At 37.6% G+C, this 12,875-nt stretch overlaps 1 protein-coding gene across 3 annotated transcripts in view; it reads right to left on the bottom strand.

The window, feature by feature from the left end:
- CENPP (centromere protein P) overlaps positions 1-12,875 on the bottom strand; it is a 151,513-nt gene that overhangs the window by 131,805 nt on the left and 6,833 nt on the right. For all 3 annotated transcript variants that reach the window (XM_027792371.2, XM_027792364.2, XM_027792378.2), the window contains exons 5-6: positions 10,907-10,995; positions 2,083-2,179 (exon numbers count right to left, since the gene is read on the bottom strand). In XM_027792371.2, the coding sequence (XP_027648172.1) occupies positions 2,083-2,179; positions 10,907-10,995 (186 nt within the window). The remainder of the gene's footprint in view (positions 1-2,082; positions 2,180-10,906; positions 10,996-12,875) is intronic.

Genomic DNA, 12,875 nt, shown 5'->3' on the forward strand with positions numbered 1-12,875 from the left:
CACTGCTCTTGCTAACTGGGAAAACTCTCTCTACAAAACTGCTATATGTTGACAGTCAGCTTTTTAGAAATACAGTGCTGTCCAACCATGCTTAAAACTCAAAATTGTCATTCATCTCAGATGTTCATTATTATTTGAAGTACTCAATCATTTCCACATTGTTCTCTTCTTCTCAAGTACCAAAACTAACAAAAAAGAAAAAATAATCTACTTTTCCTGTTTTCACACTACAGTGTGAGAAAACCATTAGAAGCGCTTAACAGCCTGGGTAATTTTCTTTTAAGTAACAAAATAGAAAAGCTATAAATCCAAAACTCCACCCCAAGTAGTCTTCTCTCAAATACTGTGCACAGTTCCCTGCCTACATACTTGAAGTCCAGCAAGCAGGTAGGAAAAAAAATACACAAAGATTACAGACTCTTACAGGGTAAGACTCTTCAGTTGTTTTGCTGCACATGTTAAAAGCATTATTCTAGTCACTTTCACACACATTACTATGGAATCTTAAGTTACAAATACACATTCTCGTTAGCAATCTGGTTATTTGAACTGTTAGATTTGATCTTTGAACCTCTGTTAATACTCTTACCTCAGAAAGCCTTCCATTTCTAAATGAAATCATTACGAATGCTAGCAGAAATAAGGTGGCCTAAAAACTCATCATAAGCCCAGACAATCATACTTGATAAATACTCTCCCAGATTGGTTTGCCTTTCTCAATAGCATCTTTGTCCATGAAAAAAAAAACACCTTTAGAAAGAATATGTGCAATATTGACTAACTTGTAATATATCTTCGGTTAATTTATCTTCACACATCTTCTAGCAATGAATGTATCCCTTCATTGTTCACACTCAATGTCTGCACAAACACTTTTTAAAACTGCTTAAGACAATTTCAAATTAATCTCCAGACCTATCTCCTGTCTATTTTTTTCATTTTTGTACTGAATTTTAAAATGGTAATAGTTACAACAGTTCATTGAATCACTGTCCCAGAAACCACAGTGGCTGCTATCATAAGGCTTATCTAAGGATCAGAAAGCACCAAGTGAAGCTGGGAAAAAAAACAATCAAAAAACCCAATATCACAAAGCTATAAAGCACTTGGTGCTCTGCCTTCTCTATGGAGGAATTAAAGAAAAGTCCTTAAACAACAACCAGTAGGATTAGACAACATCAGTTTATTACTCAGCTGAGGATAGGATTTTTTTTTTTAATATTATGAGAAATTAGTATTTTTTTCTTTAATCTGGTTAATTTGATAATAGAAATTGATTAATTTAGCACAGAAATTTGAAAGGCCTAAAAGATTCAAAAAATGGGAAATGAACCAGTACCCACTTCATGCTACAGCTGAAAAGTAACGATAGTGCTGAGTTTAATGACAGTAAATGCTTGAACTTAATAAAACTGAACTAAAATTCACACACAATTAAGCAGCTAAACATCCTCCTCTAATATTAAGCTTCGTATAAGATGTTCTGTCCATAAGACTGCAGTATTTTTACTCCAAGGATTAGCTCTTTATCTTTAAATCAGTACAAAGACAAAGCAAACAAACCAAATAATAGTAATTTAAAACCAAGTTCAAATACTATGTTCTAGCTAAAAGTGCAGAACAATTTATTTCCTAATCAAGTGAAACAGAACTGAAAGTGCTGTCATCCAAACGCATGTTACCACATTTTTGGAGACAGATCCAGTCCTTCAGAACTAACATTTAAATGCCAAAGACTACAAATTTAATTTTCTTTTAACTTCTTCTTTTGCCTGTTTTTTGTCCAGAATTAGACATAATACCAATGAAAAACTCTTATACCCCCACAGAAAGGCACAGATATTCTTATTGGCCCCCACGTACAAGTAACACAGAAATAGCATAGTAAAAAACAAGACAAAGGCATTACCACTTGAACACAGCACAAAAATCTTTAACTAATATTCTCTTCTCCACAACATACAAAATTATGATTCCCATACTCTGCTAAAGAGCGCTAATTCCACCTCCATTGCTCTGTCTTCACAAACTACTTAAAGAACTAAACACAGTATCGATACATAAAGGCTTGACAGACACTACCTTGAAATGTCGGAAGGTGCATCTACGATGTTCATACCACTCAGCATAAGATGAAAAGCTTCTGAAAAATGTTAAGAGATTGCCACATTCTTCAGCTCTACAACAGAAAAATGTATTTTTTAACCCAAACAGCACTAGTCAGATGTAACAATTCTATAGCCTAAAACGTGCACTTTTTCCTTGAAGAATTTGTGATCAGTGTTGTTTGAATTTGAAGCCAGAAATCACCACCCTCATCCCCAAATAGGAAGAAAAAAACCCTGTAGTATAGATTAATTGTAACATAGATGTATAGAAAAAAAAATATTGACCAATTCATTTACAAACCAGTACTTTCAACTAATTATACAAATGATCCTTGTTTTGGAAAATTAAATTGTCTTGGAATCTGATGTTCTGCTAACAGTGCAGATGCACCTTTACTGATTTGCACTTAGTCAGTATGGGTTTGGGTTCAGTAGAGCTTACAGCTGCATCACGAGACAGCAGCAATAAAGTTACCCTTAAATGTAAATGTGGTAACTTCACAAAGTAGTCACCTGTAGAAATCTTAGTTTGACTTTATGACCATTTGTCTAATACTCTTGTTTTCTAAACAAATTCCAAGATGTTGCATAGTAAAACTTTAATCTACAAAACTGTTAAGATTTACCAAATTGAGTCACTAAGCTTTGAATATTCCTGAGAGTATTTTATCCTAGTTAACAAAATCTTTACATGATTTTGTTATCTGCCTCTGCCTGCATCACATTCAGCGTTTCAAATTTAGCCTTGAAACTTCATTAAGCAAGGCAGCCTGTTCGTTAGATCATAGATGAAATCTAAAGCAAAACTTGTTATACATTTAAAACTTGATTCATCTGCTATTAAGGAAGCTAGTGATATTCCTGTTAATTATGGAGTGGGCCAGGACAGTGGAGAGCGGTGCCAATAAATCTGTATCTGAGAAGTGGAGTGCAGAGATCTTAGTGCCAAGCCCATCACAAACAGAAATAAGTAAGACTGGAGAGTTGAGCCGATTCTTGCAGAACACCCCTCAGTATTTCTACAGTTTTGGGCTCCCTCATGATTTAGCTGTTCAGCTGCATGTGAATATGTTATGGCTTCATTCATACAAATGATCCTACATTTGCACTAATAAATTGTCTTGGAATTTTATGTCCTGCTAACAGTGCAGATGCACCTTTGCTGATTTGCGCTTAGCCAGTATGGGTTTGGGTTCAGTAGAGCTTACAGCTGTATCACATGACAAACACATCAGTGCTATTCTGGCAAGGAAATAACTCAAATGCAATGTTATTGCAAATACTAGGTTTTGATCCATATTGCCTCTGAAAACAGAAAGGTCAGCAGTAGTCATTTTACTTTTTTGGCATTTTTGAGGAATTTTTAATACAAGAAGCAAAACATAAGAGAAATAAAAGAAGTTCCTATAGTTTTAGCTTTGTCAGTTTCAGAGTAATTGAACAGCATCAGTGAAAATGTTTATGGACAATGATTCCATGCTTAGTAAAATAAGTTTTTTCCATTTCACCTGACAATAGTTAACAGAGGCAACAATACATGGTGCCAGCTAAACCTAAGAGATTATAACTCCAGAACTGCGCTGCTCAAGTAAAGTTAAAAACAGAACCACACGCATAGAAGAAATACAGATTTTGCACTTTGAACATAAGGATGTTTATTTCCTACCTGTACTTGTTTCATACACACAAAAGTTAAATCATTTAAGCTTCAATATAATTTCAAAATTAAATATTTACGGCATCTAAAGAAACAAATAGAAGTTCCCAGTCCCAAAGAAACAAAAAATAAATTAAATTACTGCTGGAGTAATTTCCAAAGAAGTTCCAAACACTGCATAAAGTACAGAATCATGGAAAGCTACATGGCTGATCAACTATCCATTCTTGCAGATGGGGAAAAATACATACAGTTTTGAAAATAAAAGCTGCTCATGACACAATTAGTCCTATTGAATAGGATAGCAAAACAACAGACTGACACTGAAGAATAACATGTTGCGCTAACTGGGACTGAGAGGTATCACTGCTATTTTTCATCAGTCTACATGGAAGTAATGATTTTACATGCAACAGAAGTTGCAATGCATCAAGCACTGGAGCTGGTACATTGCCTTACACCATTAAATTTGGTTTACAAAAGTTGTTTGCTAGCAAAAATAAGTTATATGCTTTTCTACTTCAGTAACTGACACAAATTACTTTCTTTATACATTTACTATTTTGTCCTCCTAGCAATACTGTATTAGTTTCTATATTAACTGTGATGCATACAAGCACAACATTTTTAGTATAAGTACACCATTACATTCACTCTGAGACAGCCCAGGAAGGCAGGAAACAACAGAAGAATGAATAATGGAATCATAGACTGCGTTGGGCTGGAAGGGACCTTAAAGATCACCCAGTCCCAGCCCCCCCGCCACAGGCAGGGCCACCTCCCCCCAGCCCCGGTGGCTCCCAGCCCCATCCAGCCTGGCCCTGAGCCCTGCCAGGGTCGGGGCACCCACAGCTGCCCTGGGCAATGTGTTCCAGCGCCTCGCCGCCCTCATGGGAAAGGTCTTCCTCGTGTCTAATCTAAATTACCCCCTTTCAGTTTAAAGGCTTTCCCCCTCATCCTGTTGCTACATGCCCTTGCAAAACATCTTCCCCCCGGCTTTCCTGTAGCCCCCTGAGGTACTGCCAGGCTGCTACAAGGTCTCCCTGGAGCCTTCTCTTCTCCAGGCTGAGCAACCCCGACTCCCTCAGCCTGTCTGCACAGCAGAGCTGCCCCAGCCCTCTGAGCACCTTCGTGGTCCTCCTCTGGATTGGCTCCAACAGGTCCATGTCCTTCTTACACTGGGAGCCCCAGAGCCGAGTACAGTGCTGCAGGGGGGGTCTGGCGAGCGGAGTAGAGGGGGAGGACCCCCTCCCCCACCCTCTGGCCACTCTGCTCTTGGTGCAGCCCAGGGTTGGGTTGGCTCTCTGGGTGCCGGGGCACAGTGCCAGGCCAGGGTGAGCTTCTCCTCAATCAACCCCCCCAAGTCTTTCTCTGAGGGGCTGCTCTCAATCCATTCTCTGACCAGCCTGTATTTGTGCTTGGAGATTGCCCTGACCCACATGCAGGAACTTGCACTTGGCCTGACTGAACTTCATGAGATTCACACAGGCCCACCTCTCAAGCCTGTCAAGGTCCCTCTAGGTGGAACCCCTTCCCTCCAGCACATTGACCCCACCACACAACTGGGTGGCATTGGCAAAGTTGCTGATGGTGGGCTCAATCCCACTGTTCATGTTTCCAACTGTCATGGCAACCCCAGCCACTTGCTCACTCCCCCCACAGCAGGATGGAGGAGAGAATAGTAAAAGTGAGAAAACTCATGGATTGAGATAAAGACAGTTTAATTGTTAAAGCAAAAGCCACACACACAGAAGAAAAGCAGAACAAGGAATTAATTCACTACTTCCCCCCGGCAGGCAGGTGTTCAGCCATCTCCAGGAAAGCTGGGCTCCATCACGCATAAGGGTTGTCCCTCCCTTCCTCCTTCTTCTCCCAGCTTATATACTCAGCATGATGTTCAATGGTATGGAATACTCCTTCGGCTAGTTCGGGTCTGCTGTGTCGCCTCCCAATTTCCCCTGCCCCTCCAGTCCTCTGGCTGGCAGGGCCCAAGAACCTGAAAAGTCCTTGACTTTGTATAAACATTGCCTAACAACAACCAAAACCATCAGCCTGTTACCCACATTGTTCTCACACCAAATCCAAAATACAGCACTGCACCAGCTACTAAGAAGAAAATTAACTCTGTCCCAGCTGAAACCAGGACACCAAGAAAGGAAATCAAGGTACTGGAAATCAGTAACAGGCAAAAACCTGCCTTAGAAAAATTAGGATTAGAACCATTTGAATTAAGAGATCTATTAACTTAAAATAGGTGCCATTACAGAAGTAGAGAGTTTGCAGAAATCAGGAACTGAACAGACCGTACCCTCTTTATTGTTAGCAACCCAGTGACAGCAACCTTTAAGAGCATACCTAATGCTTCTCCGCTCTAATCAAAAGAGGAAACAGACAGCAGTTACAAGGGATAATTGTATTAAAGACAGATTAGAGAAACAGGTGGGAGCTGGTTTAACAGGGAAGGATTTGTCTTGGAGGGGTTTCTTTTTAGAAAAACACAACAGAAAAAATATTTATTTTTCACATTTCTTGTAACATAAGGATCAGGAAAGAGAAAGGAAAAGAGACAATATAAGATGAACAAAACTCCCAAACAGCCAACCATCCATCCAGTGTTGTCAGTAAGAGGGAGGAAAAACACTCGTAAAGGGTGTGCAGTTTTTACTGAAGAAATGTGGCAAGAATGCAAAATTCCACAACAGCTAAGTGTCAGAATACCTGAAGCAACATGATTTATAAGGATCAACAGTTTCATATAATTCTTGATATGAAGCCACAGTCAAATGAAACAGACTATTAGCCATTATCAAAACATACCTGGCAAGCACTGCTTTGAAAATAAATAATTATTTCAATTACTAATACAGGATTTTACAAGTTTGCAAAACCTGACCAAGGAAGATACTCCCAAATGTAAGTCAAGTATTTCAGAAAGGTACAAAAGATCCAAATTCTACACATAAATTTGACTTTTAACATCCTTTCTGTTTGAGATTCGCTATTCTTTTTGGATTTTCACAACAGTTGAGAACAGAAAGTTAAGGCCATTTAACAGAACAGTTGCAACAGTGGTATTACACCAAGTCACTTCAGCCACTCAAGGGAGAACTGTGCCTCAGATCCAGTTCTATTTAATATACAGGAACAGCAACCCCTAACACATTACAAAACCAAACTGGAAAAAATACATTAAGTTCATTCAGATATTGAAATGTAAAAGAAAAGCCAAACAAGTTTTATCCTAGCCTGGAAAGAACAGCGTCATTAAAGGAAGTTACCACAGTAGTCACAGCTGCCAACAAAATCAGGCCAAGATGAAAAAAACACTGGCAGCACAGGCAAAATCGAGTCCCTGGAAGGACGCAGACCCATACTGATTTACAACAGCTGATTAGCTCCATGTTCTGGAAAGCTTTTTTTCACACAACTCAAAATTGTACATATAAAAATCTACACATACTATAGCAAAAATCAAGACAGTAATGACTGCCCACATCTTACTGTCTAGTGAACATGATTGTACACATACTGCAATGTGATTTCTAAATCTACATAACATGTAAGAGGACCAACACAAAACTTTGTTACAAAACTACATACTTAAGACTCCTTTGAAAAAAACTGGCAATTTTGATGTGTATCCACTTTTATGCAATTCAAAAATACTATCACAAACCACATGACCTTGTTTTAGCATTATGTCTTTCGGGTTTTTTTACTTCTTTTTTTCTTCTCAGATTCACCTTCAAGTGATATAGCAGATGAAAAATTTCAAGGCTAGATTGCCAAGCAGAAAGAGATAGTTTTGGCTAACAAGTTCAAAGAACCAGTTTCAAATGCAAAAGTTAGTGTACCGATTATATCTGAGTAGATACTTCTCTTGTACAGATACAGCATTGGCTAAATTTAAAATAGGAAACTGGATTCAGTGTGTAAAAAGGGGAAAAATCTGTGTTGACATGCACAGATATATGTAATATACATGCTTTTTTGTATTGGCAAGGGAGAAAGACTGCATAAAAGCACCATTTCAGTTAACGGTTTCATAGCTCTTAAAATACACATAGGCTAATTAGGAATTATTGTTTAAGTTAGCTAATTCCTAATGCTGCAGCCAACTACAACAAACACTAAAATACCAAGAAAACTTGGTATAAAATAACAAAGTACTAAGAAAGTGCGCACTAAAATGTAAGCCTCTTTTTTTATTATTATTATTTGAAAGAATTTAACATTACAAAGTGTCACCAGATTTTAAAAGAAAAAACATCCACTACGAGCAGAAAACACTCATCTCCAAAGCCAACATCCATGCTACAGAGAAGTCATCCAAAACCAGCAAAAAGCACACTCAGGCAGAGAGTAACTCTGTATCAGGTTAAAATCACACGCCCTTCATCCAAACACCCTTTCACTCTTACAAAAAAACCAACAAACCACAAAAATCTGTAAGATACTTAATTGTTGTAGAAGTATTTAAGGCTCCTTTAATAAACTTCTTTAGTTATTTTAAGGGAGGAAATCTACTTTAACTCACTGCAGTATGTAAGACTTCTTGTATTAGCATATAAACCCAAACAATGACTCTTAACAGCTGTGGGAAGAATTCATGCTTCCCCTCATTTCCAAGATACCTCGTTTAAGCAGTGTTTAATATAATGCAGGCTTTCTCTAAATCCTTCACCCTGACTTGTAAATTTTAACTAGTTAGTAAAAAATAGGAGCAGTTTTCAAACTGTCTAAAACCTCCTATTTGACCAAGTAATCCATGCAATAGTTAACTGACCCAACAACTGATCAGATACCAAGCAAAGTAAAAAAAAGAAAAAAAAATCTTGACAATACTTAAGATTATTGTAGTCCTCAAAAATAATAAAGTATAACATAAGTGATAACTGATGCAGAGGGCACTCAAGTAAAATCCCAAAACAGAAGACTAAATATTGGGATTCCATTTGCATACCTATTTTATCGTCACAACATATCTAAGGAATGGTACATTTTCTAAAAATAGGTATTATATATTGTAGCAGTACCTGGTTGAAAATAGACTGCTGAATTTTGTTTCTTTTAAAAACACGTTGCTCAAGTGTTCTAGCATTCCCCCGTTTTCTCCCAAAGCAGAATGGGATTGGGAATTACAACTGAATGCCAAGTTTTTAACTCTGGTGCTCTTAAAGACCCTTTTCTGTCATGCATTACGAAAACTGAAGCCAAAAAAATTAGAAAGCTGAGGAGGAAAAAAAGCCAGGCCAGTAAAGAAAACTGAACAGAGCTAGAAAATGAATATGGCAAGACTGGGCCAAGGAGGTAAAAGAAGGAAATAGAAACCAGTAGGGAGGATGAAGAAAACCAAACAATACAAAGGGAGACTGGATTTAGCTGGTCAAGAATGAAGCGAAAGGACAGGAAGAGGTAGGAATCAAGACTCTAAGAACAGCCAGTGGACTGAAGAATAAAGGGCTAGTTGGGAAAAGTCTGAAACTAGACATGAAAAAAGGGGATTAAGTTTTAAAGAAACAAGAAATAGATTAATATAGTAACTGAGAAAACAAGCCACAAATGGAAGTCACATAACCGGATTAAATCAATCTAACAGCGGCTGCTGTCAAAACAAACATGGTCAACAGCAGCCCCACTCTGGCCACACACTTACTTGCATTAGGTCAGCAACAAGCACTGTGACGTTGCAGGACAAGTCAAACAGAAAAAAATGAAATTTGAAAGGCGGGGGGGGGGTGCAGCGGGGGGGCGGCAAGGTAGGGTTTCCAACCTATCCCCCCAACCCAATTACTTTTTCATCCAAATGACTGCGCTGATTCTTTTTGCCATGTGGATTCAAGAGTATATACACTGACACATAGAGAACAGATGGTACACGCAGAGAGAGGCTAAGGAAAAAGAACTGCTTGCTTTACTGACAGCAAAGCCTTAATTCATCTTCTATCATTCACGAAAACATGTTTACTTAAGAATACTGGCGTAATGTGGAAAAGGACCAGGGCAGTGAAAAGACAGGGAAAATATAGCAGTGCTCAAGCCATGATGAAATACAGCCTACCGCTATTTCAACGCATTCCTTTCCAGTATGACTATTAAGTTCCAAGACACTTCTGCTGTCAAGAACATGATAATTAAGAAAACAGGGTAATTTCCTTTTCTAAATCCTGCTTCTTGAGAGCAGTTACCTACTATTCTCAGTTATACTACTAGCTTTAGTAGATTTGTATGGAAATTACAAAGTATCTAAACAAAAAATTTGGCTTTTAGTGTAGAATAACAAAGCCTGAGGTAACTCAATAGGCCTTTCTTTTCACCCATCTACTTGCATTCCCTCTCCCTCCCCAAATCTAAAAAAATAATATAAAACAAAAGAAATCACTTAAAGAACAGGACTAAGATTAAACCAACTACCCAATAATAATTAATAATGATTTGTTCTCAGAATAGTTTGCTAGCAGATTTCACAGTGGAATACTGCAGACAAATACTTTGATCATTACCACAAGAAACTCCTATCCTCCAGAAAATAATCAAAAAGTAGCGTTCACTTACATGCTTAAGTTCCAGTATATATGTTTTCTTAAGCCACTGCACAAATACACTATTCCAGGTCTTTGTTTACAAATTCTATTGTTTTTAAAATATCAGTGAAAAAAAATCTTGATGCAAAGAACAGAAACAGAATGGTGAGCAGAGCATTAAGAAACAGGCAAGTATTGAAGAGCGGTTCTGGATGTACACTTTATCCATTACTCACGCACACTGGACAGCTGCAACTCACATACACATTTGAGTTAACAGTTCACGTGTTGATTATATATATTAAAATGCAATAGCTGAAACTACCTTGTAAAATCTTTCTCCGAAACAATTTTGAAACAGCTAAAACAGATAATAGGCAAAAACCCATTTTTGTTTAACATGAATTTGTCATGGTCCTTTCAGGGCTTAAGTTATATATACTTCATCTTCTCTCCAGAAGGATACAGACAAGGGATCACAAGTGTTTAGGTTGGGCTAACAGTACATTACCAAACAAACAAACTGACTGCCAGCAATTTACGTGAAAATGCAGTATTGCATTTAGTATCAGATATCCCATACAATAACTTCCTTTAAGCAAAAAACTCCACCTTACCTTTCCACAAACTTGCTCACATCTGAATTTTCTCCAGATTCCATTCTAATGCTGAGATCAGTAATAACAACAGAGACATTCTCTTTGTTCTAGATTGGAAAAGTAACAATGCAGTATTTTAGAAATTCCTCTGGCAAGGAGAAATAAATATCTATATGCATATAAAATAGGCAAAAACATACGCAAATGCTGCTAAGTATTATAATCTTTGAGATAGCATTTTTTAAACTACAGCTTATATGTATAGACGTTTTCTTTCATTTCAACAGTATCAGTTTTATCCATACAACAAGGTTTTTGGAACAATATCTGAACTTGTCAGCACAGAGAATATACACGTATAAAGGAAGACTTATAAATAAGACATTCATCTACTTCCTTTCACATCACTTCCACTTCTTTCAGATTATTTTCATTTTCCAACACAACCCCTATCTGCCGCATACACCAGGAAATTCAAATAGGGTTTCATCTGAAAACTGTAACAATGCTACCCTACGTTTAAAACTAAAAAATCCTCTTTTCTTTTCCTTTTTTTATTTATTTTAAAGCTCACAGTTTTGCCTCAAATTCTTGTCCCATTTTTACAACAGTGTTACTCAGGGATACGTGCATGATAACAAAGTGTTTCCAAATTCAGAGATCTAACAACCTATTAAAAAAAATGAGAAAAGTAGTTCATATAATAGAAATGAAGCCACAAAAGAACCTTATTTTTTTTCTGCACATTCTTGAACACACCAGAGTAATAGGTTAGATAAGTGAAACAAAAAGCTTAAAATCACAGCTTGAAAACCATGGCAAATGCTTCACTTTATACTAGACACCGTACTTTATTTTTCTTATACCCAGTCACTACAAGCAAACAGGAATGGCAACATCGAAACTAGACAACCTGGAGTCAAATGCACACATCACAGCAATCGCTAGTTCTGGTTGGACACATGTACTGCCATCATTAAAGACGGAAAAAGCAAACCAAGACACTACAAAGTTTAACGGATTAAGTAACATCAGGGAAAAAAATTAAAATTTAAAGCAAAACGTTCAACACATGCATGGAATTGTAGAGAAGCTGCTAGTAGTCACAAGCTAAGACGCTACTTTCCAAAGAAGCTGGTTTTCCAGTGAGCGAGTTACTAACACATGCCAAGACACCATCTTGGGGTCCAATAAAAGGTTTGAAAGGAAAGCCCTTGAGAAGAAAACAACTCGTACTTGAATGACTGCTTTCTCAATAGGCTTAGACTTGTTTTGGCAGATTTTCAAGCCACCTGTACATGTCGCCTCCTAATACCCAAGGACAGTAAGAGGGGGAAAATAAACAAGTCGAGCAATGCTTTTGCATTAACCTGGTTTTCTTCACCCACATTCTGACCTTCATAAGTGTCCACCTGTGCACAGTGGTGAACAGACAGAAGCTTCTTTGCTTGCACAAGCCTGGAATTATGAACTATATGCTCATCTGATTCTGTGCCAAACCTGAAGAACCAGCTAAGATGTAGAGTATGTCAGGCACTGAGTGACCAATGCTACAGTAACACAATCTCAACCATTCAAAGCTAGTCAGAGTGAACTCGGATCTGCCTCCCCTTCTTTGTACAATTGTATCCTGGAATACAGCTTTTAACATGAATGACATTTAACAATTTGTTTAAATTCAAATCAGAGATAATTACAAGAACAATTTGTTACTGTCTATTAAAAGGTTTGATTTAAGGTATTATGGAGCCGAGTTAACTGCATTGTAACAACTACTAGATTAAACAGCTAGAATTAATGGTATGAAAAAATTATACTGTATCTTCTGCCACATACCAACGTGTTTGTTACCTACTACGCATTTCCCAAAAAGAGCTGATTTATTTCTTGTCTTCTATCTCTTAAGTTGGGTGAAACTAGTTGCAATTTTACATGACCTTGCCCATGATGATCTCAGTACAGGTTATTTTAAAGACAACTGTTAGCC

This window comes from Falco peregrinus, chromosome 5 (assembly GCF_023634155.1).
Source record: "Falco peregrinus isolate bFalPer1 chromosome 5, bFalPer1.pri, whole genome shotgun sequence".
NCBI lineage: Eukaryota > Metazoa > Chordata > Aves > Falconiformes > Falconidae > Falco > Falco peregrinus.